Below are 23,678 nucleotides of genomic sequence, written 5' to 3'. Positions count from 1 at the left end.
TTCAATGGCCCTTGAAAATGAGTGCATGGATTACAAGGAAAAGTGAGGACTGCAGATGCTGGAGATCAGAGCTGAAAATGTGTTGCTGGAAAAGCACAGCAGGTCAGGCAGCATCCAAGGAGCAGGAGAATCGACGTTTTGGGCATGAGCTCTTCTTCTCCTGAAGAAGGGCTCATGCCCGAAACATCGATTCTCCTGCCCCTTGGATGCCACTTGACCTGCTGCGCTTTTCCAGCAACACATTTTCAGCTCTGCATGGATTACAGTGCATGATTAATCCAATCCTGTTGTCTGAAACATAAGGAGCACACCAGCTTTGCACTGCCTATTGTGTGAAATGATTTCACATCCACGCTACTGAAAGAAGATATCAGAGTATGGGGAAATTCTGTAAGTAGTTATAACCAATTACATATTCAGCAGAAATATTTCTCTTTTTTTTTGGTACTGCAAACTGGCATGCAACATGCAATGTTTAAACCAAGCACTTTTTAAAAATTCATTCATGGGATGTACACATCACTGGCTGGACCTGCATTTATTACCCATTCCAAATTGCCCAGATGGTTGTTAAGAGTCAACCGCATTGTTGTGGGTCTGCAGTCACAAATTGGTCAGACCAGGCAAAGACAGTAGATTTCCTTCTTTAAAGGAGATTAATGAACCAACTGGGTTTTTACAACAATTGAGAGTGGTTACATAGTCACCATTAGTTGACGTATTTCAGATTTTAATTCAATTCAAATCTTTGAATTACCAATCTAGGTACACTGTCATTACATCACCACACCATTCCAACCACCCCCTTCAAAAGGGTGCGGGGGGGGGTGCATTGTGGCTGAAACAGATGAAGACAGTCATTCAAGAAGTGAATCTGTCTTTGCAAACACTGAGCAATAGTACAAGGAGGTGGAGTGTGGGTTTTAAACCTTTCAAATGTTGTGCTGTAGTTTTGGAGTAAATGGAGAAGAGTAGTGATGTTCTACATTTACAGAGGGCCAGGAGGTCCTTCAAACACAAACAGAACCCAATCTGGCAACAGATAATCATGGAGATCAAGCTAGGCATCAAACCCCATGGACCTGGATGCAATGCTGCAAGAGGTTTAATGACCTCTTTCCTGTAAGCCCTTTATCAACTTATACATTTCATCAACATGACAGCCATAGCAACGAAAGAGTTTAAACTAAGACACTCTTATATTTCCCTCTCTTTGCAGGACAAGGCAGTGCTGAATAATAGGCTCATCCACATGTCCTGACTTGCATGGAGAAGCAGGTGCTTGTCGTTATTTAAATCCCTATTACTGAGATTTGGGCCAGTAGATTTGCTGAAATGATCAAAGGTGACGATATTCCCTAGGTTTAATGCACCTTATTTTCCTTCATCTCATATACTCTTCTGATGTACAAGCTGCAACTTATGTTAGCATGCATTTGTTCCTTGTCCCCAAACCCGAACACCAATTTTGCACATTTGTCTTCTCACATTCAGACACTTGAAGGAACAGCAAAAAGCCAGTGCTGATACTGAAGTATCATCGGCCAATTTCATTCTTGTACCTCCAACTCAGATTCTTGTACTTGTATAATTTAGAGGATAATGGATAAATAGACAGGATGGCTGGGGGGGATGAGGGATATGGACTAAAGGCTTTTCAGCTTCAAATTTACCAAAGGGTGAAGTCATTTGTGGGTTCAGCTACAGTGATTTGGATAAGGCTCTAATGGGGCAACTTGCAAACAAATACCATAGGTATCCATAATCTGATGCATTGACTGTCTACTGTCTGACAAATTTTTGACGTCAAGAAGCATAGAAGAGATGGGAACCAAATTGGAAAAGGAATTTACACAGGGCTCGCAGTCCATTATCCAGCAGGGAGACACTGGCCAGTTGAGAGGGTTTTAAAAAGAAAATGTGATTAGGAAAAGGTTGTCATTTTCTTCGTGGGTGCCCAGAAAGGAAAGAAGGACCCACAAAACATAGCATTCCCTTATTTCCTGTTGCTTTATGTATTTAGGATCAATTCAGGTTTTAACAAACTTAACTGAGCCTTAATTATTTATTTTCATAGAGTGAGATGGCTGCCAATTTACCCACCCTCTAAATTATGGGGATGAGCTCAGATGTGGATGTGAAGGTAGTGGAGTTGCCATCCTCCCCATATTACATGATGTCCACTTAAAACTTGGCAATGGTACGTAATATCCATTCCATAGTATACCTGCTCTGTCCGCTTACAGCAGTTGATCACTTTGTGTTCAAACAACCTTAACAAGACAGCATCTGATACAATTCACTTCAAAAGTGTATGTATGGGTCTCAGATGCCATTTTTGTCTGAAACAGTACTCATTGTGTTCAAAGAACAAAAGTCACTGATCTCAATTACACGTTGTATGTTTTTAGGAGAGTTAGAAGTACTGAAAGGAAATAGGGTCAATAACCTGTTGCATCAAGAGCCGGTTCCCACATTTTTTGGCTACCATCCAATGGTTTCTGCTGTGCTTCTGCACATAATTTCATGTCCAGAGTCATTTAATGAAATTCTAGTGACCACCATTACTTGACTGAATAAACAGCAAATATTTTAATGCAGCTTTGTTTGCGGATGTTGGGATAATTGCTTCTGCAGTTCAGTATTTGGTCAGTATGTGTTGTTTTCCTGTAGTTGCTGGTTTGAAATTCACCATTGGCTGTTCGCTATAGTGTAACATCTAGGAATGGCAGTTTGTTGTTGTTTTCTTTCTCTTTAGTGAATTATTTACTGCCATAAAATTCTACAAATCTTCGCAAAACTCGCTAAACAAATTATAGGCCAGCAGGTTTATTAGAAGGACAAGCTTTTGGAGCGCTGCCCCTTCATCTTCCAAACAAAAGAGCGCTGCTTGTATTTCCAAATAAACCTGTTGGGCTATAACCTGATGTTGTATGACTTTTAACCTCATCTATATAGTTATGTGTGAAACTGATGAGGAACTTTTATTAGAAAAGTAGCAGTTAATATATTTAACACTGTATTGGAAATTAATAATTTTCAGATTCTGCTTTGTTCAAAAGGAGATTAATCTTTCATGAACATACTAAATGCATGACACAAACGACATACGAAAAAAGCTTGAGTGTAACTTAATTTATCATAGTGAAAATTATTTGACAGCACATTGAACAGCTCCAAGGTAGAGGATGAGAAAGCCAAAACATCTGAATAAATTCAGCACATTTAAGTGTAAGCCCCAACTGGCAAACTTCACATATGGACATATTATATTCTTGCATTTACTATCCTTATTTTCTGTAGGACACCCAGATCTACATAAAAAGTGTGCACAGGGACATAATACAATTTAAGCATGTGTATGGGAAATTCACCAAATGTGAAATTTTACTGTATGATCATTCAGAAAACAATGTACATGAGTAAAGTTGTTCTGAAACTTTGATTTATCTTTGGACTTACCTCTGAGAACTTGCCATCTCCAAACCACTGAAGCCACCTCATTCCTGTTGCAGCTTGCCTTCTTCCAGGTGTACGCCAGGAAACCACAATAGCTGGCCACCATGAGAATCCTTTGATCTTCCCCCAAACCAGCTCCCCAATGCCATAACCTTTACCATCCTAAAGATAAAAAAATTATCTTTGTTATTAAGATGTGCAAAGTACTGTACCTTTAAGAAAGTTAGAAGCTAACAGAACTACCTGACAGCACCAAGTGTTCTGAACATGATACAATATAACCTTTTGATCCAGTAGCTAGTGTAGCTGGTTGCCTGGAGTCAAAAACAAATTTGAATTTGGTCAATCAGTTTAAATTATACCCCCAAAAATGCCAAACTCCAATCCAGTTTGAATTTAGTGTACTGATAACATTAAAAGCCAATGACACAATCCGATGCTTTGGGGGTATAAGGCCGGAAAAATTTAACAGTTGAAGGATAACTGCCAAAAGACCAATAGATGTAGGCTGCTAGTCAGAAGTCTCTGAGAGGTACCTATCTAGAGAAGAAACTTGCACAGAGAAAAACGTCAACACCGACTTGGAGAGCAAATCTACAGAGGAAGATATAAAGAGAAGATGGAGGTCTACAAAATCATGAAGGGTATAGACAGAGTGGATAGATATAAGCTTTTTCCAAGGGTGAGGGATTCAATTATGAGAGGTCACGCGTTCAAGGTGAGAGGTGAAAAGTTTAATGGGGGTACACATGGAAAGTACTTTACACAGAAGGTGGTAGGTACCTGGAACGCGTTCCCAGCAGAGGTGGTAGAGGCGTGGTAGATTCATGCGTCTGTACAGTTGGATGAGTAGGTGGGAGCAGAGCGATACAGATGCTTAGGAATTGGGCGATAGGTTTAGACAGTGGATTTGGATCAGTTCAGGGTTGGAGGGCCGAAGGGCCTGTTCCTGGGCTGTAAATTTTCTTTGTTCTTTGTTGACCGCTGGCTGATTTTGGAATTTAAATTTTTCAATAAATCTTAATTTGGGATTTTATCAGACTAGTATTATAGAAGGAAAAGTAAAAGATCGGTTAGAGGAAGGAGTTGTCAATAGTTGTTAGTTAATTATTCTCTGTTACACTTTAAGGATAAAAGTTGTTAATTTTACTTTAAATAGTTCTTGGCCTCTTGAATTTTCAAAGATTACTGCATGGGATAAATCTTTTCTGCGATGCTCATTTAAATTAAGCAGAAGGGTTTACCCCGTGACGTAACACTTTCAAACAAATTAGAATCTCACCTGATTTTCTTCTATATTTTAACCAACTGCAGAGAAACATTTAAAACAATATTCAGGTCATTTTCACAAATTTGACAAAATGAATAATTCTGAGACTCATTCTTCACTTTCCTGGTATTTTCTGACAAAAGCACACCCGTGACAAGGTGAGAGATTGTGTCTACAAAATTAGGAATTAAAAGATTTTGTTTGATTCCTCACTTATCTTTCATTAGGTCTTTCACCAGAATTCAGAAAATGTCATCATAGGTGTTAAGCAAGTATAGAGAAGAGGAGAAAAAAGAACAAAAGATCTGTGATGAGGTGGAAGACAGGAGAGATAAATGAACAAAAGGGATAGGAGTTCAAAGCAAAGTCACTGATAAGGGGGCAAGCAAAGAAGGAAAAGACAAATCTAGATGGGGTGTAAGTGGAAACAGAAGTAGCAGAATGATCACCTATAGTTTCAATGCAGGAAATGGGGGGTGAGATCATGGTTTGAAACAAGTGAATTGAGTTCACAAGGCTTAAATGTGCTAAATCAAAAGATAAGCTGCTATTTCTCGAGCTTAAGTGGATCTTCAATGATACATTCAGAGGTCAGGAGTGAGATTGATACAAGAAAATAAATGAATAGGCAACCCAAAGCTCAAGGACACATTTACAGATTGAATGGAGACTCTGCAAATCTTTGCTTGTCTCCCCAGTTTAGAGGAGACCATATCACGAGCCACAAATACAGTATACTACATTGAAACAAGTATAAATAATTCACTCATTCATTTGGAAGGAGTGATCAATGCTCTGCAAGGAGGAAGAGGTCAAATGACAACTGTCTGCCTGTGTGAGAAGGCAGCATTGGATTGGGAATGATTGTTGGGACTGATTGAAAAATAGACCAGGCTATTAAGGAGGAAATGACTCCTTGGAAATGCTGAAAAGTACAGTGGTGAAGAAAATGGCTCCCTTGATTTCTTTTCCTGATTATACTGGAAATTTCCTTACATGCACAGCTCCTTTAGGTTGTTTCATGCTGCCTTGCATGCATTATGGGACCAATTTGGTCAGGGAAAAGGTTTTTAGACTAAAGAGGATCTGTATAGCTTAGACTAAATATTGATGGTAAACATTGATGGTGGAAGCAGTTGAAAATTGGTGTTGTTTGCTGTAAAATACTGCAGTCAGCTTCCTCCATAAAAATGTAATTGCCGGGGGCAGTAAAGGTCACTGCTGCACTCAATTCTTCTAGTTGTGCCCCTTTAACCGAAGTGAAATGATCTCATGAATTAGCAGCCAGATTATTCCTCAAAATATGTCAAGCATGTGACTGATGTATAATTCAATGTGATTAGGATTTTTCTCCACTTTCAGGGGCATGGCCTGCAGAGTAACTGATGGTCTCTATAAACTTTCTACAGCCCATACTATATGGTAGTAACATCTATTCTACTCATTTATAAAGGAAAATAAATAACCGAATAACCTAATTATGTAGTTACTTATGTAGTTAAGGATATGTTATGTGTTCAGTATGTGAGAGCTCATGAATGCCAGTGTGATCCAGGGAAAATATATGTTCAGTAAATGTTTACAGGTTGAGGAGCTTCAGCTCTCTAAATCTATGAGCTGGAAGCTGAACTACACAACGCAATACATCACAGAGAGGAAATGTTGCCTTGATATTTTGCACCAGGAGGCAGTCATTCCCTTTAGGATCAGGTTGTCTGATTTGGTCATTACTCAGAGAAAGGAAGGCGTAACTGTGAGTGAAGAAGTAAGGGAAGGAGTGCAGAAGCTACAACCTTCATCAATAACCAACAGCTTAGAGGTCAGTCAAGGTAGCAGGGCAGATAAGATCAACTTCTATGGCACTGTGGGAGATCAAAAAGGAATGTAGTGGTAGGAGGGGCTGGTATAGTGAAGGGGACTAACACTGTTCTCTGCAGCAAAGAGCAAAAGTCCAGAGGTCGTGCTGTCTACCTGAGTGCCAGGATTCAGGACATCTGCTTAGGGTTGGTGAGGAATTTGCAGAGGATTAATCATCCTGGCCCATGTAAGCATCAATGACATGTGCAGGACAAAAAAAAAGTTGGCATGTTTGCAATAGTTGGCATGAGGAACTCAGTACCAAATTAGGAAACAGAACTTCTAAAGGTAGTATCTTCTGGATGCAAATCTGCATAGGGCAATTAGGTTTGGTGAAATGGTTCAAAGACTGGCTCTGTGAAGTGACATTCTACTTCATGGGACACAAGCACAAGCAAAGTGGGAGTTGTATGATTATGAGAGTCGACATGCAAGCTAAATAGATCCAACTTTCGAAGATGGAGTAAATCAAAGAGGAGAGACAAGGCAAGAGAGAAAGGTGTTAATATGGGAAATGATTAGATTAGACTACTTACAGTGTGGAAACAGGTCCTTCGGCCCAACAAGTCCACACCGACCCGCCGAAGTGCAACCCACCCATGCCCCTACATTTACCCCATCACCTCATACTACAGGCAATTTAGCATGACCAATTCACTTGACATCTTTGGACTGTGAGAGGAAACTGGAGCACCCGGAGGGAACCCGCACAGTCGCAGGAAGAATGTGCAAACTCCAGGCAGTCAGTCACCTGAGGCAAGAATTGAACCCGGGTCTCTGACGCTGTGAGGCAGCAGTGCTAACCACTGTGCCACCGTGCCACCCACAGTCTAAACAGACTGTGACAGAAAGGGATGTGCATAAATCCAAGATTGAATCAACAGATCAGGCTAAAGGTTGCAAAACTAAAAAAAGACAAAACTGAAGGCTCTGTGCCCATATGTACATAAATACAAAACAAAAGACACGAATTGTTAATGCTAACAGAAATAAATAAATATGCTCTGACAGCCATTACAGTGACATGGCTGTTGGATGATACAGACTGGATCTGGATAATGAAAGATACACAACATTTCTGAAGAAGAGAAAACCAGGAAAAGGCAGAGGCATAGCTCCATCAATTAATTATGCCGTAAGCACTATAGTGAAGAATGACTTATGTTCAGGAAACCAGGATATAGATACATTTTGGGGACAGATGATAAGTCATAAATGCAAGAACCCATTTGCGGGAATGCTGTAAAGGGCCCCTAACAGTAACCTTATAGTAAGATGAAGTATAAAAGAAGAAATAATGGGAGCTTCTGAGAGAGGCATGGAAGATTTCAATCTACATATAGAGTGGAAAATCGAAACGAGAAAAGCCAGCCTACCTAAGGAGCTGATGGAATATTTTCAAGATGATTTCTTAGAGCAGCACATTCTAGAGCAGACTATACTAGATCTAGGATTATGTAATGGGATAGGATTTATTAATCCCTTCAAAGTGAAGGTGTCTCTAGGGAGCAGCAATTACAACTCCATGGAATTTTACATTCCGTTTGAAGGAGAGAAGAATAGATCCAAGATTAATTGTTTAAAATTAAATAAAGGCAGTGTGAAGGCATGAAAGCAGACCTAGCTAAAGTGAGCTGGCAATTTAGGTTAAAGGGATAGGATGCAGTGCCAGACAATTAAGGGGCTATTTCACAATTTACAGAATTCCAACAAGAAAGAAAAAATTCCAGTGGGGAGAACCATCACTTATGTCTAATAGCAAAAGTTAATGATAGTATTAAATTTAAACAAATAACACATAAGTAAGTGTTTGTAGTACAAAACATGAATATTGCAGAAAATATGGTCCTTGCAATAAAATATAACCTTCTTTAATTTTTCTGACAAAAATTGGGAGGTTATGCTTCAGTTATTCATGACATTGGTAAGACCACATCTAGACTACAGTCTACAGTAATTGTTTTATTTGAGAAAGAAGATAAATGCATTAGAAGCAGTTCAGAGATTTACCAGGCCAACACCTGGAATGAACTGGTCACCTTATGAGCAAAGTTTGGACCAGTTAAGGTTGTATCAGTGGAGTTTAGAATAGTAAGAGGTTTAAATATTATATGATTGAAACACAAATTGAAGGGTCTTGACAGGTTGGATGTGGAAAGTATTCTTTTGTGGGAGAATCTAGAACAGTTTGAAAATAAGGGTTCACCAGATTAAGGCAGAGATGAGGAGAATTTTTTTTCTCAGAGGGCCATGAGTCTTTGGAATTCTCTTCTTCTAAAATGTAATGGAAGAAATGTCATTGCATGTTTTTAAGGCATAGGTAGATAGATTCTTATTAAGCAAGGGAGTCAAAGGTTATCAGAAATATGGAGTTATCATATCATCCATGATCATATTAAGTGGTAGGGAAGGATTGAGGGACCAAATGGTCTACTCCCGCTCCTAATTTGTATATTCATGTAGCCAAACCAGAATCATTCAGTTTAGGTGTGTTGGTAGGACTTGCTGCGAAATATCACTAATGTTTCACTGCAACAATTTTTCTAAATTTCAACTGTATCCCATATGTTTGTCACATTTAGCATTCATAAGATTGTAAAGTTCTGCAACAGCTTTGAATGAGTGGAGCCAGTCCAATTCCCTTTAAGCTGCAAATTTCTTATTCTCTCAGGGGATGTGAACACCAATGGCTGGGCCAGTATGTATAACTCATTCCTAATTATACTTGACAGCGTGGTGAGCTGCATTCTTAAACTGCTGTAGTCCTTTTGATGTAAGTAGTTCCACAATGCTGCAAGGCAGGGAATTCCAAGACTTTGACTCAGTGACAGTGAAGAAACGATGATATATTTTCAAGACAGGATGGTGAATGGTTTGAAGAGGTGAACTCATGTGTACTAGTGTTCCCATGTGCCTGCTACCTCCATGTCCTTCTGGATGGTACTGGTCATAGGTTTTGAAGGTGTTATTTAAGGAGCCTTGGTGAATTTCTGCAGTGTATCTTGTTGTACACTCTGCTTCTACTGAGTGTTGAAGGTATGATCTGGAGGTCCCCGCATAAGTCAAACACAAACTACACAAGCTTTAAGTTACCAAACTTGTGCAATCATTCAAAAAGCATAAAGGGTCTGTCCAGATAAATACAAAATGCTATACAAAACAAAAAGGAACATGGCACACAATGCTACAACACTACTTGGAAAAGTAAATCACAGGTTACATCACCTGTATACATTTCTCATGTCAGCTACCTTCTTGTAGATTTGCCTTACGTCCATGCAAAAAAGGCTATGCCAACTCATGTCTACATCGGTACTTCAAGTGCACCATGTGCAAAGGCTGCAGTACATATTTCACAACAGTGGAGGATTTCTTAATAAAATGAATCTTTGAATCTCTTTCCCTCAGTTCAAATAAGTTTAACTCAGCCAACTGAGGCAAAGGATAGACTAAGTTTAATGCAGCCACAGAGATAAAGGGTGGACTAAAGATGGACAGTTGCTTAGTTAAAATAACAGAACAGAAATTTGTGCCATGTTCCAGGCATGTCATTTCAACTGAAAGTCTCAAGCTGCCCTGCAAAAGGCTGGTTTGATGATGTAATCAGCACAGCATGTGACTAAGTTGCTGAAATAGGAGACTTGCCTGAGCTCAATACCAGTCAATAAACCTGATAAAATTAATGAAACACAATTGCAGTGATATCAGACAAAAGCAATATGCAACTGCCATTGAGTGGCCCTTTGGATCTTGTTATCTCACTTGTTATTTGAGAATGCTGCTTCCAAAGCTCTTCTGAAACATTTGGATTAACTTTACTCCAGCCACCTTGGATGGTACATTTGTTAGTCTTTACTAGATAGGAAAACACTTGAAGGAGACGGAGCAGCAACAGCCTCAGGGCCTTGTACAATCACAGGAACTCATTCAGAAAATAAGATAAAGGAGCTGGTATTCAGACACCCTAGCAACATATTCATGCTATATAAGAATCTGGTAATGACCATCTCCTCATAACATAAAATAACATTATCATTGCTAAATCCCCAAATTAAATATCCTGAGGTTATACTTGACCAGAATGAGACTAGTCATATAAATATTGCAATTAGAGTCAGAGGCACAGACCACCTTTTGTGTGAAGAAGGTGTCCCTCAGGTCCCTTTTATATCTTTACCTCTCACCCTAAACCTACATCCTCTAGTTTTGGACTCCCCTACCTTGCAGAAAAGACCTTCGCCCTCATGTCTACGACCCTCATGATTTCATAAAGCTCTTCGAAGGTCTGCGCATCAGGGAAAGAAGTCCCAGCCCAACCTGACTGCCCCGGCCGACCCATTGTCTCGGCCTGCTCCTGCCCCACCGAACTCATCTCCGCATACCTCGACAAGGTCCTGTCCCCCTTAGTCCAAGAACTCCCCACCTATGTTCGGGACACCACCCACACCCTCCACCTCCTCCATGATTTTCGCTTCCCCGGTCCCCAACGCCTTATCTTCACGGTGGACATCCAGTCCCTGTACACCTCCATCCCCCATCACGAAGGACCCTCCGCTTCTTTGTTTCCCGCCGTACCAACCAGTACCCTTCCACTGACACCCTCCTTCGACTGACTGAACTGGTCCTCACCCTGAACAACTTCTCTTTCCAATCCTCCCACTTCCTCCAGACTAAAGGAGTTGTCATGGGCACCCGCATGGGCCCCAGCTATGCCTGTCTCTTCGTAGGATATGAGGAACAGTCCATCTTCTGCAACTACACTGGCACCACCCCCCACCTTTTCCTCCGCTACATCGATGACTGTATCGGCGCTGCCTCGTGCTCCCACGAGGAGGTTGAGCAGTTCATCCAATTTACCAACACCTTCCACCCCGACCTCAAATTCACCTGGACCGTCTCAGACTCCTCCCTCCCCTTCCTAGACCTTTTCATTTCTATCTTGGGCGACCGAATCAACGCAGACATCTACTATAAACCGACTGACTCCCACAGCTATCTAGACTACACCTCCTCCCACCCTGCCCCCTGTAAAAACGCCATCCCATAGTCCCAATTCCTTCGTCTCCACTGCATCTGCTCCCAGGAGGACCAGTTCCAATACCGTACAGCCCAGATGGCCTCCTTCTTCAAAGACCGCAGATTCCCCCCAGACGTGATCGACGATGCCCTCCACCGCATCTCCCCCACTTCCCGCTCCTCCGCCCTTGAGCCCCGCCCCTCCGACCGCCACCAGGACAGAACCCCACTGGTTCTCAACTACCACCCCACCAACCTCCATATACAACATATCATCCGCCGTCATTTCCGCCACCTCCAAACGGACCCCACCACCAGGGATATATTTCCCTCCCCTCCCCTATCAGCATTCCGAAAAGACCACTCCTTCCGTGACTCCCTCGTCAGGTCCACACCCCCCTCTAACCCAACCTCCACTCCCGGCACCTTCCCCTGCAACTGCAAGAAATGCAAAACTTGCGCCCACACCTCCTCCCTTACTTCTCTCCAAGGCCCCAAGTGATCCTTCCATATCCGCCACAAATTCACCTGCACCTCCACACACATCATCTATTGCATCCGCTGCACCCGATGTGGCCTCCTCTATATTGGGGAGACGGGCCGCCTACTTGCAGAACGTTTCAGAGAACACCTCTGGGACACCCGGACCAACCAACCCAACCACCCCGTGGCTCAACACTTTAACTACCCCTCCCACTCCACCAAGGACATGTAGGTCCCTGGACTCCTCCATCGCCAGACCATAACAACACGACGGTTGGAGGAAGAGCGTCTCATCTTCCGCCTGGGAACCGTCCAACCACAAGGGATGAACTCAGATTTCTCCAGTTTCCTCATTTCCCCTCCCCCCACCTTGTCTCAGTCGAATCCCTCGTATTCAGCACCGCCTTCCTAACCTGCAATCTTCTTCCTGACCTCTCCGCCCCCACCCCACTCCGGCCTATCACCCTCCCTTGACCTCCTTCCACCTATCACATCTCCATCGCCCCTCCCCCAAGTCCCTCCTACCTACCTTTTATCTTAGCCTGCCTGGCACACTCTCCTCATTCCTGATGAAGGGCTTATGCCCGAAACGTTGAATTTCCTGTTCCTTGGATGCTGCCTGACCTGCTGCGCTTTTCCAGCAACATATTTTCAGCTCTGATCTCCAGCATCTGCAGACCTCACTTTCTCCAGCCTATCCAGCCTCTCCTTATAATTTAAATCTTCCAGTATCAGTAACATACTTGTAAATCTTCTTGTACTCTTTCCAGTTTATTGCAAGAGCAGGATCAGAGCACAAGAGTGATGCAGCAACTAACTCATCTCTTGACTCCCAAGGCCTATCCATCATCTACAAGTCACATCAGGAGTGTGATTTAGTGCCATCCCAATTGCATTCAGACAACCTGACTACATTCTGGACCATGCATTCCATTTAATTGCATATATTCACCATCTATAACATTCAGCCTTTCCACCACCATTGATAAATGTAGCATTTAACCAAACATTGGATTTTCAGTCAATGACATATATGAAGTGCCAGTTTAATCATCTACAAAACATTGTGAAAAAGGAACACACATTTTTCCTATACAATTACCACAAAATCAGATAATGAAAATATTACAGTATACTGTCAATGCATAGCTTATTGTATCTGATGTGTTACAACCCACAACATCCTTCCGCACTCATTTATTCCGATGTAACTGCAAACCTTTCAGTATTTCTTATTGTGCCACCCCAGCAAATCCAAATAGATGATTAACACTTAACTTCATTTACTGCCTTTGACCCATAAACATTGATGACATTGTCCAATAAAAACCATTTAAAATGTCAAAATTTTGATGTTGCTCTGAGCTTCGAGGAGATACAAATATGACACAGATATAATAAAGCAATGTCTTGGCCCACAATCTTGTGCTCAATGTCGCAAAGTCCAAGGCCGCCCCACATGACATCTCTATGCAGAGTGGATCTGCACTCAATTTGTAAGAAAATAGATGCGGCCCCATCAGTTCTCTAAAGTTATTGCTTGCTAATTATATTGCAAACATTATGTTGATGTTTCCAAATTACAATTGGAAAAAGTTTTGATCCTAAAACAAGGGTCAAAAATACCATAAAACCATAGTGAATAGAAAGTGTTCTCCTTTTCAGTCAGCGCAGAATCTGATTGCTGCTTGGCCTCTGTATGCTACGTTCAAGAAACCCCAGCCTTGAAATTCAACAGTGAAAATGTTCCCATGTGAGCATTAAACACTTTAGAACCAAAGTATTTTTTACCCTATTTCCACAGAGGCTTAATTGCTCTGTTAATAGGAAGGAACTTCATACAAACATGTTAAGTTTATTAAATGCAATGTAATTTCCAGGTCTATGTTACAACCACATTCTGAAACAAAGCAAAGTGGAGCAAGATAAGGATGCTGGGGTGACATGGTGGGTCAGTGGTTTAACACTGCTGCCTCACAGCGCCAGGGACCCGGGTTCAATCCTCGTCTTGGGCAACTGTCTATGTGGACTTTGCACATTCTCCCATGTCTGCAGGGATTTCCTCCAGGTGCTCCGCTTTCCTCCCACAGTCCAAAGACGTGCAGGTCAGGTGAACTGATCATGCTAAATTGCTCATTGTGTCAAGTGCATTAGTCAGGGGTAAACGTAGGAGAATGGGTCTGGGAGGGTTAGACTTCGGAGGGTCGATTTGGATTTGTTGAGCCAAATGGTCTGTTTCCACACTGTTGGGAATCTAATCTAGTTATAGTAATATTTATACTAAATGTTTTCTTCACGTTACTCTGCCTATTATTTCAATAAGTAATACTTCAAGGTTTTCAGCACAGACCTTGGATATAAATATTCAAGGATGTTCATCAGAAAAGTTCGAGCATTGGCCCAATGAGTTGTTCTGAAGTCATTGATGTCTACTGCACAGAAAAAGGCTCTTCTCTCCAGCCGGTATACACTGGTCAAAAACAACCACCTAACTGGAATTGCTAGTATTATGACCATAGACTTTATACAATGGTCATGTTTTAAACTCTTTTTTTAATTTACAGTAAATCAGTAAATTTTACAGTAAAACAGAATAAACTGGAACAGAGGGGATGGTGTGAAATTAAGCTGTAACCTGCCAACTGATAAGCCCATGAGAACTGGTTGCAATGGAGACAATCAGCCCAGGTCAAAGTTTACCCAACGTCAGGTGCAAGCTTTTACATCTGGACAAAAAGGAGAATTCAGCTGACCCTACTGCTGCAGACTTATGGATTCTCAAAATCATGCAGACCAATGGATTTGGGTGAAGTAAAAACAATACAGGTGCTGCTCTGCCAAATAAAAAGACTTCAATTCGGGTTAATCACCAAGTGAAGGACATCTGATTACAATGTCATGTTAGAGGAAACAAGTGTGAAAGGTTAAACACCACAGATTCCCCTCGAGTCTTATAAAAGAAGATCGATTTTAATATGCTCAAAGTGAAAAGAACTTTGTTTAAAAAGCTACTGGAAAAGGCCTTGGCAAAGGAAGTCGAAATGAGCTTGATAATAGTGGAAGGAAGTGAACTTTAAACTTAATACGTCAACGGAGAATATGGTACAATGTACAAATATGATGTGGAGTAGATACTAACATCGTAGAGTTATATGTCATGGAAACAGACTCTTTGGTCTAACTCGTCTGCACTGACCAGATAGTCCTATTTGCCAGCATTTGGCCCATATCCCTCCAAATTCTCCCTATTCACATACCCATCCAGATGTCTCTTAAATGCTGTAATTGTACCAAACTCCATCGCCCTCTGGCAACTCATTCCATACATACACTACCCTGTGTGTGAAGAAGTTGTCCCTCAGGTCCCTTTTAAATCTTTTGCCTCTCGCCTTAAATCTATGCCTTCTAGTTTTGGACTTCCCTATCCTGGGACAAAGAGCTTGGCTCTTCACCCTATCCATTCCCCTCATGACTTATAAACCTCAGCCTCCAATGCTCCAGCGAAGAAAGCCCCAGCCTATTCAGCCTCTCCCACAAGCTCAAACCCTCCAGTCCTGGCAACATCCATCTAAATCTTTTCAAAATTAACAACATCTTTCATACAGCAGAGAGGCCAGATTGTACACAGTATTTTAAAAGTGCATCATCAATGTCCTGCATAGCTGCAACATTACATCCCAATTCTGATACTCAATGCATGACCAATGAAGGCAAACATGCCAAATGACTTCTTCAACACCCTGTTTACCTGCAACCTTACTTCTAAAGTTTTGTATATTAGTTGCCTACTAAATAAAGCTAAGTGAATGTTGATGTTAATATTTATTGGTCTCTATATAGATCATAATAGTGGTCAATTTGTGTAATCTTAATACGCCTGGATTTAATAAAGTATATTATGAATACAATCCATTTAGAAACTGATGTATAGATTTTAAAGTTTGAGTGTACAACATAGAGCTTCTTTTACAGAAATACATATCAGGAATTCAGGTGCGGAGGTTAAAATGTCAATCAGCATATTCTGTCCAATCAAAAAGTCCCATCTGGCACAGAGATTTTGATTCTGTATTGGGAGCCTGAATTCTTGAAACCTTTCTCTGACTTTTCATTTAGAACTTTACCTGGTACTGAGGGACTTCTTCCGTAGTCTTTACAATACTGTTTTCACAAACAAAGTCTTCTGCCTGATTTGAAGGCATCTTATTACTCTCCAAAGATTCTGTAGTGAGGTCAATGACGGGATTTTCTGTTATAAAAACATCAGAGGGAGTTCTCCTGGTTTTCTGGAGCTGAAATGAAAAGTATCGAGAAAGAAATAAGCATCATATTTTGTAACAACATTCTTTCATAAAATGTGAGTGTCAACAAAACATTATGAATGTCAATCATTAATTTTTTTTTGCTTACAGATAGTGCTTCAAGTCATGTAGCAGCTTGTTTCTGTTTCCCAAGTAAAGTCAACATTTTACAAAATGATCCATGTCTTTCAATGGATTTGGAGGCTGCTCATATCGATTAAGTCAGCTTCTGGAGCTAGAAAATCTTTCTCCTACTTTTGATTGTGTATCACAACTCAAAAAGTTTGAAGATTTTAAAGACAAAATCCAAGCCATATGGTTTTAAGGATAAGGTACTGGAAAACGACAACATTGTCAAGGAGAATACTGAGATACAGGCTCCTAGACTAGGTGGGATTGAGGTTCACAAGGAAGAGGTATTAGAAATCTTGCAGAATGTGAAAATAGATAAGTCCCCTGGCCCGGATTGGATTTATCCTAGGATCCTCTGGGAAGCCAGGGAGGAGACTGCTGAGCCTTTGACATTGATCTTTAAATCATCATTGTCTACAGGAATAGTGCCAGAAGACTGGAGGATAGCAAATGTGGTTCCCCTGTTAAAGAAGGGCAGTACAGACAACCCTGGTAATTATAGACCAGTGAGCCTTACTTCAGTTGTTGGTAAAGTGTTGGAAAAGGTTAGAAGAAATAGGATTTATAACCATCTAGAAAAGAATAATTTGATTAGGGATAGTCAGCACGGTTTTGTGATGGGTAGGCCGTGTCTCACAAACCTTATTGAGTTCTTTGAGAAAGTGACCAAACAGGTAGATGAGAGCAAACCGGTTGATGTGGTGTATATGGATTTCAGCAAGGCGTTCGATAAGGTTCCCCACAGTAGGCTAATGTACAAAGTATGGAGGAATGGGATTGTGGGAGATATAGCAGTTTGGATCAGTAATTGGCTGGCTGAAAGAAAACAGAGGGTGGTGGTTGATGGGAAATGTTCATCCTGGAGTCCAGTTACTAGTGGCGTACCGCAAGGGTTGGTGTTGGGTCCACTGCTGTTCATTATTTTTATAAACGACCTGTACGAGGGCGAAGAAGGTTGGATTAGTAAATTTGCAGACGACACGAAATTTGGTGGAGTTGTAGATAGTGACGAAGGATGTTGTAGGTTACAGAGAGACAAAGATAAGCTGCAGAGCTGGGCTGAGAGGTGGCAAATGGAGCTTAATGCGGACAAGTGTGAGGTGATACACTTTGGTCGGAGTAACCAGAATGCAAAGTACTGGGCTAATGGTAAGATTCTTGGTAGTGTAGATGAGCAGAGAGATCTCAGTGTCCAGGTACACAGATCCTTGAAAGCTGCCACCCAGGTTGACAGGGCTTTTAAGAAGACATACAGTGTTTTAACTTTTATTAATAGAGGGATCGAGTTCCGGAACCATGAGGTTATGCTACAGCTGTACAAAACTCTGGTGCGGCTGCACTGGAGTATTGTGTACAGTTCTGGTCACCGCATTATAAGAAGGATGTGGAAGCTTTGGAAAGGGTGCAGAGGAGATTTACTAGGATGTTGCCTGGTATGAACAGAAGGTCTTACAAGGAAAGGCTGAGGGACTTGAGGCTGTTTTCTTTGGAGAGAAGAAGATTGAGAGGTGACTTAATAGAGACATATAAGATAATCAGAGGGTTAGATAGGGTGGACAGGGAGAGCCTTTTTCCAAGTATGGTGACTGCGAGCATGAGGGGACATAGCTTTAAATGGAAGGGTGATGGATATAGGACAGATGTCAGAGGTAGTTTCTTTACTCAGAGAGTAGTAAGGGTATGGAATGCTTTGCCTGCTTTAAGTACGTTTAAGTCGTCATTGGACAAGCATATGGATGTACATGGAATAGTGTAGGTTAGATGGGCTTCAGACTGGTATGACAGGTCGGCTCAACATCGAGGGCCAAAAGGGCCTGTATCGCGCTGTAATGTTCTATGTTGTATGTTAATGGATAAAGGATTGCCTGACTGGCCAAAGATACAGAGTCAAGTTAACAGGGTGTTTTTCAGGATGGCAGCTAGTAACTAGTGAGGCTCTGCAGAATCAGTCAATGTGGGACCACAACTATTCACGTTATATATTAACAATCTGGATATGGAAGCTAAGGGTATTGTTGCTAAGTTTGCAGATGATACAAAGATAGGAGGAGGAACAAGTAGTGTTGAGGAAGCAGGAGGCTGCAGAAGGACATGGATGGGTTAGGAGAGTGGCAAAGAAGTGTCCGATGGATCACAATATGGAAACGTATGAGATTCTGCACTTTGGTAGGAAGAATAAAAGCATACATTATGTTCTAAATGGGGAAATGCTTCGGAAATCTAAAGCACAAAGGGACTGAGGAGTTCTAGTTCAGGATTCTGTTAAGGTTAGTCAGTAGGTTCAGTCAGCAGTTAGGAAGGCAAATACAATTTTGGGAGTCATCTTGAGAGAGCTATAAGACAAAAGCAGAGATGTGCTGCTGAGGCTATATAAGACTCTGGTCAGATTGCATTTGGAATACTGGGAGCAGTTTCGGATCCCATATCTAAGGAAGAATGTACTGACCTTAGAGGGGGTCCAGAGAAGGTTCACAAGCATGATCCTGGGAATGAAGAGATTGTCATTTGAGGAGCAGTTGAGGACTGTGTGTCTGTGTTTGATAGAGTTTAGAAGAATGAAGAAGGTTCTCATTGAAACGGGCAGAATATTGAGGGGCCTGGACACAGTGAACATGGAGAAGATGTTTCCACTGGTAGGAAAAGCTAGGACCAGAGGGCACTGCTTCCGAGTGAAGGGATGACCCTTCAGAACAGAAACAAAGAGGAATTTGTTGTGGTTCTGCTCGCCGAGCTGGAAGTTTTTGCTGCAAACGTTTCGTTCCCTGGCTAGGGAACATCATCAGTGCGGTGGGAGCCTCGTGTGAAGCGCTGCTTTGATGTTTCTTCCGGTATTTATATTGGTTTGTTCTTGCCGCTTCCGGGTGTCAGTTTCAGCTGCAGTGATTTGTATCTGGGGTCCAGGTCGATGTGTCTGTTGATGGATGTTCTTGCCGTTTCCGGGTGTCAGTTTCAGCTGTAGTGGTTTGTATATGGTGTCCAGGTCAATGTGTCTATTGATGGAGTTTGGGGATGAATGCCATGCTTCTAGGAATTCTCTGGCTGTTCTCTGTCTGGCTTGTCCTATGATAGTGGTGTTTTCCCAGTCAAATTCATGTTGCTGGTTGTCTGAGTGTATGGCTACTAGAGATAGCTGGTCGTGTCGTTTTGTGGCTAGCTGATGTTCGTGGATGCGGATTGTTAGCTGTCTTCCTGTTTGTCCTATATAGTGTTTTGTGCAGTCCTTGCATGGTATTTTGTAAACTACGTTAGTTTGGCTCATGCTGGGTATTGGGTCCTTTGTTCTAGTGAGTTGTTGTCTGAGCGTGGATGTTGGCTTGTGTGCTGTTATGAGTCCTAAGGGTCGCAGTAGTCTGGCTGTCAGTTCTGAGACACTGCTGACGTATGGTAGAGTGGCTAGTCCTTTTGGTTGTGGCATGTCCTCGTTCCGTGGTCTATCTCTTAGGCATCTGGTGATAAAGTTGCGTGGGTATCCGTTTTTGGCGAATACCTTGTATAGATGTTCCTCTTCCTCTTTTCGCAGTTCTGGTGTACTGCAGTGTGTTGTGGCCCTTTTGAATAGTGTCCTGATTCAATCAGATTTTAAAAGAGGAATTTCTTCATCTAGAAATTGGTTATTCTGTGGAACTCATTGCTGCAGAAGGCTGTAGAGGCCAAGTCATTGAATGTATTTAAGACAGAGCTATATATATGTGTTCTTGATTAGTAAGGGGCTCAAGGGTTACGGGGAGAAGACTGGAGTATACAGTATATTCAAAGCAGACATGGGTAGATTTCAAAATACCAATGATGTAAAGGGATATGGAGATAGTGTGGGATTATGGATTTGAAGTGATGATCAGCAATGAGCATATTAAGTGCCAAAGAAGTCTCTTCAGACCAAAAGCCTTACTCTCATTCCTATGCTCCTGAATACTCAAAGGCTTTAACTAATTGAAGATTCATCCATTTGGACAGAGGTAAATGTGATCGCAAATCTCCAGTAATGAAGGTTGCATCCCTATCCATGCTGTAAAATGGATAGCATGCCACAGCAGTAACAATTACTCATTGCTTGTGTTGTGTTACACTGCCTGTTAGGCTTGGTATTACATCAATGAGAAAGTAAGACACCAAAGTAAAATAACACAGCAAGACACTAGTACTGAGTTTCTCAAATCACGGAGCTGCTATTAGCATTGTCATATTAAGAAGACACTGGAGGAATATAGGACTGCTGTTAAATTTTACATTATGATTTTTTTTATTCTGATGTAGATATGCTCATTTGATGCTCAACCAAATTTTTGCTATTACTGATGGAATTATGTTATTCTTGATAAGTATACAGTAGATATTTGTCCGATATCCTGTTTGCTTTTGAGATACAGCAAAAATCAAAATCATGTCTTCTCTAATTCTCAAATACCTATCAATACTTTCAAAATCTAACTTTTGAGAAGCAAATGATCCTATTGTCTCATTGAATTCTCCCACCCCAGCAATCTAAAACCTCATATATTTATATCCCAAAGGAGGAGTTACCTTGCAACCTTTCACCTAATCATGAAAGTACTGGTATGGACAAATTTCTAAATGCAAATATGTGATTTTCCTCAGAAGCAATCACCTGAAATCTCATCTAATCTATATCTTTTAAAGCAATGTTGCATTTGCACTTTTATATAAAGTATACATCTGCTCCTATGTCTTATGGTCTTATCAGGAAACCATGGAAACAGGGAAAAAGCACAATGCATTTTTAAGTAAAGCTGAGCAATAAAAATTGTAAGATGGTTTATCTTGTTAATAGATTTTGCCAGATCAATTTAATGTTAGTTTTAGATGCACCAACTGAAGCATTATAACTTTATGCTACAGTGAAACTGGGCTTCTCTTAGAAAGAAGTCACCGGAAATGAAAATCAGAAGAGTTGTAAAACAGGTGGCTGATTTGCTACTGTGATAGCATAAAACAGATAATAGCATCATTGGACTTAGTCAATAATAGCTCCTTTGAAAAGGAGTTCACTCAGCCCACCTTTTAGATATCAAATGTAACAAGAATGTGTCCTCCATTATGCTGCTGTTTGATCTTTAGTAGACATGCACACAGTATATGATGTCAACTACTTACAGGCTAATCAAGTAAGAAAAGGTAACTTTAAAAATAAATAATGGGCTGGTCTTATCCAAATCAGTTACATGTCAGTTTGTCACGTTGAGGGAGGGATTTTCTTCGTGAGACCTATCAAGCTTTTTTAAACCATTGTCCCTAAGTCTCCACACTCCACTCATCTGATGCTAGCCTGATTTTCTCACTTCTCATAATAACCCTAGATGGCTTCTGCACCTTGTAATCACTCAATTGGTACAGCTCACTCCTTTCCCCATTGGAACTAACATTAACACTATGCCAGGCACTCATTCAATCCCTCATTTTGTCTCATTCCAGAAGAAAACAAACCATAATAAGACACAAAGAGCCAAGAGGGTGGTCGGTGCCCAATATTCAGTTCCTCACTCCCTACAAGGAGAGGGTCCTGACCATGTCCACCCAACTGGCCATCTGACCACTTACAAGTACCTCGACTATTATTGAGGCTGCTCTCAATGCACGAAACCATGACGTCCCTAACTGAGGACTACTCCCTTTAGACTTTGAGATATGGCCATTTGCATGAAGCACATGCAATGTCTTAGGGAGTACATGAATAGAACATAGTGCAATTGTGAGATTGCCATAGTATGTGCTGTACAATAATATGTCCACCCCTTGAATGATGACTGCAGACAACCACAATGAGCTGCCTGATTTTATGTCAATGTTAAAAGGCAATTACAAGACAGGGGTACTGTGATTGTTTACTCTCTGGCTGAAGGGACAATCTGCAAAAAGGCAAGGCAAGGTAGGAATGCTGTGAGCATCCAAGGAGCTCAATGTAAGTGAGCGCTAAGAGAGCAAGCATGGATCCCTAAGAAGCAGCCTAGTTCAATCCGTGTAATGAATACCAGTCCCTGTGCACAAATTGTCCTTGCAGCAGTGCTGCAATGAAAGATGCCAGTGTAGCATTGTAAAGCACTGAAGTGCAGAAGTGTAGTGTAAGTGGATGCGGTGAGGTTGGCATAGGTCATACACTAGTGGCCATGGATATGGGTGCACGCAGGTGTTGCATGTGAAATATGCTCCATGATTTTTGTGCTAGTGTCCAATATGGTGGTCCAGAGAAGCAAATTGCGAGCTGGAGTCACCGGCTTCCAGAGTCGCCCTGGCTTTCATGTCAGGAACTCTCAATATCTTGTTTCAATCCAACAGTTGCAAAAGTGGGAAACTGCAAATTAATGAAGCAATATTAGAAAGCAATCAGGGTGATAATGAGTGGTTGTCCATACAAATAGATCTCTCACCTCTTAGTAGTGAGAATCTCATTTCATTATCTAACACTTGGAAAATTGGACTTTTTGATTCTCAATGTTGGGAAAGTCCTCACCACACATCTCATCCAATTTTCCCAAATTTCTCATCATAGCCCACATCTTTCAAGGGCTGGGAAGATTTCATCCCATATGACAGATGAAACCCAGTGTATTAATACAGAACATATGACGAAATGACAAAATGTCCTATTTAATGGGTAGACTACTATTAAATAGATGGCCCAGCAAGTGTATCTTATCCACAATTTCCAGCGCTTGGAAGAATTTACAAAATATGATGTCTTATTTTAAAAGTGTCTGGATATGTTTTATTTGGATACGACTGCCAAATTCTTTAATTATCTGCAGTGGGTTACAAAGCCCAACAATCTTAAACTGATAGAAAAAGTTAACTATGGAGAATTAGGTATCCGTTACTTTTGCAAGAACAACCTTTACATAGTTAATCCAGATTTATACAGTAACTTTCTGGAAATGAAAGTAAAGTAAAATATGCCATAAATATTACAGTAGGTTTAAAAAAGATATTTATAATAAGCTGAAAGATTGCTTATAAGTGTTCCAGTGCATACACAGAAATGATTAAACCCAATTATCAACTATTAACATTTTACTTGACCATGCTTGGAGATATTATGTATTGCTGTACAGTTTTGCTTCTCCATTCCAAATTTCATCTCAAGAAATGTTTTGTTTTGTAGAGAAGAATTTCTTTCACTAACATTGAAGATACTCCACAAACAAAGC

The 23,678-nt window shown here is 41.1% G+C and overlaps 1 protein-coding gene across 4 annotated transcripts in view; it reads right to left on the bottom strand.

Annotated features, from left to right (window-relative positions):
* LOC132822963 (DNA (cytosine-5)-methyltransferase 3B-like) overlaps positions 1-23,678 on the bottom strand; it is a 289,466-nt gene that overhangs the window by 138,071 nt on the left and 127,717 nt on the right. For all 4 annotated transcript variants that reach the window (XM_060836414.1, XM_060836415.1, XM_060836418.1 and 1 more), the window contains 2 exons: positions 16,210-16,377; positions 3,463-3,621 (listed from right to left, as the gene is read on the bottom strand). In XM_060836414.1, the coding sequence (XP_060692397.1) occupies positions 3,463-3,621; positions 16,210-16,377 (327 nt within the window). The remainder of the gene's footprint in view (positions 1-3,462; positions 3,622-16,209; positions 16,378-23,678) is intronic.

This window comes from Hemiscyllium ocellatum, chromosome 15 (assembly GCF_020745735.1).
Source record: "Hemiscyllium ocellatum isolate sHemOce1 chromosome 15, sHemOce1.pat.X.cur, whole genome shotgun sequence".
In the NCBI taxonomy this organism is placed as follows: Eukaryota; Metazoa; Chordata; class Chondrichthyes; order Orectolobiformes; family Hemiscylliidae; genus Hemiscyllium; species Hemiscyllium ocellatum.
Note: the sequence above shows the minus strand (reverse complement) of the source record. Positions and strands in the feature narration are given on the sequence as shown.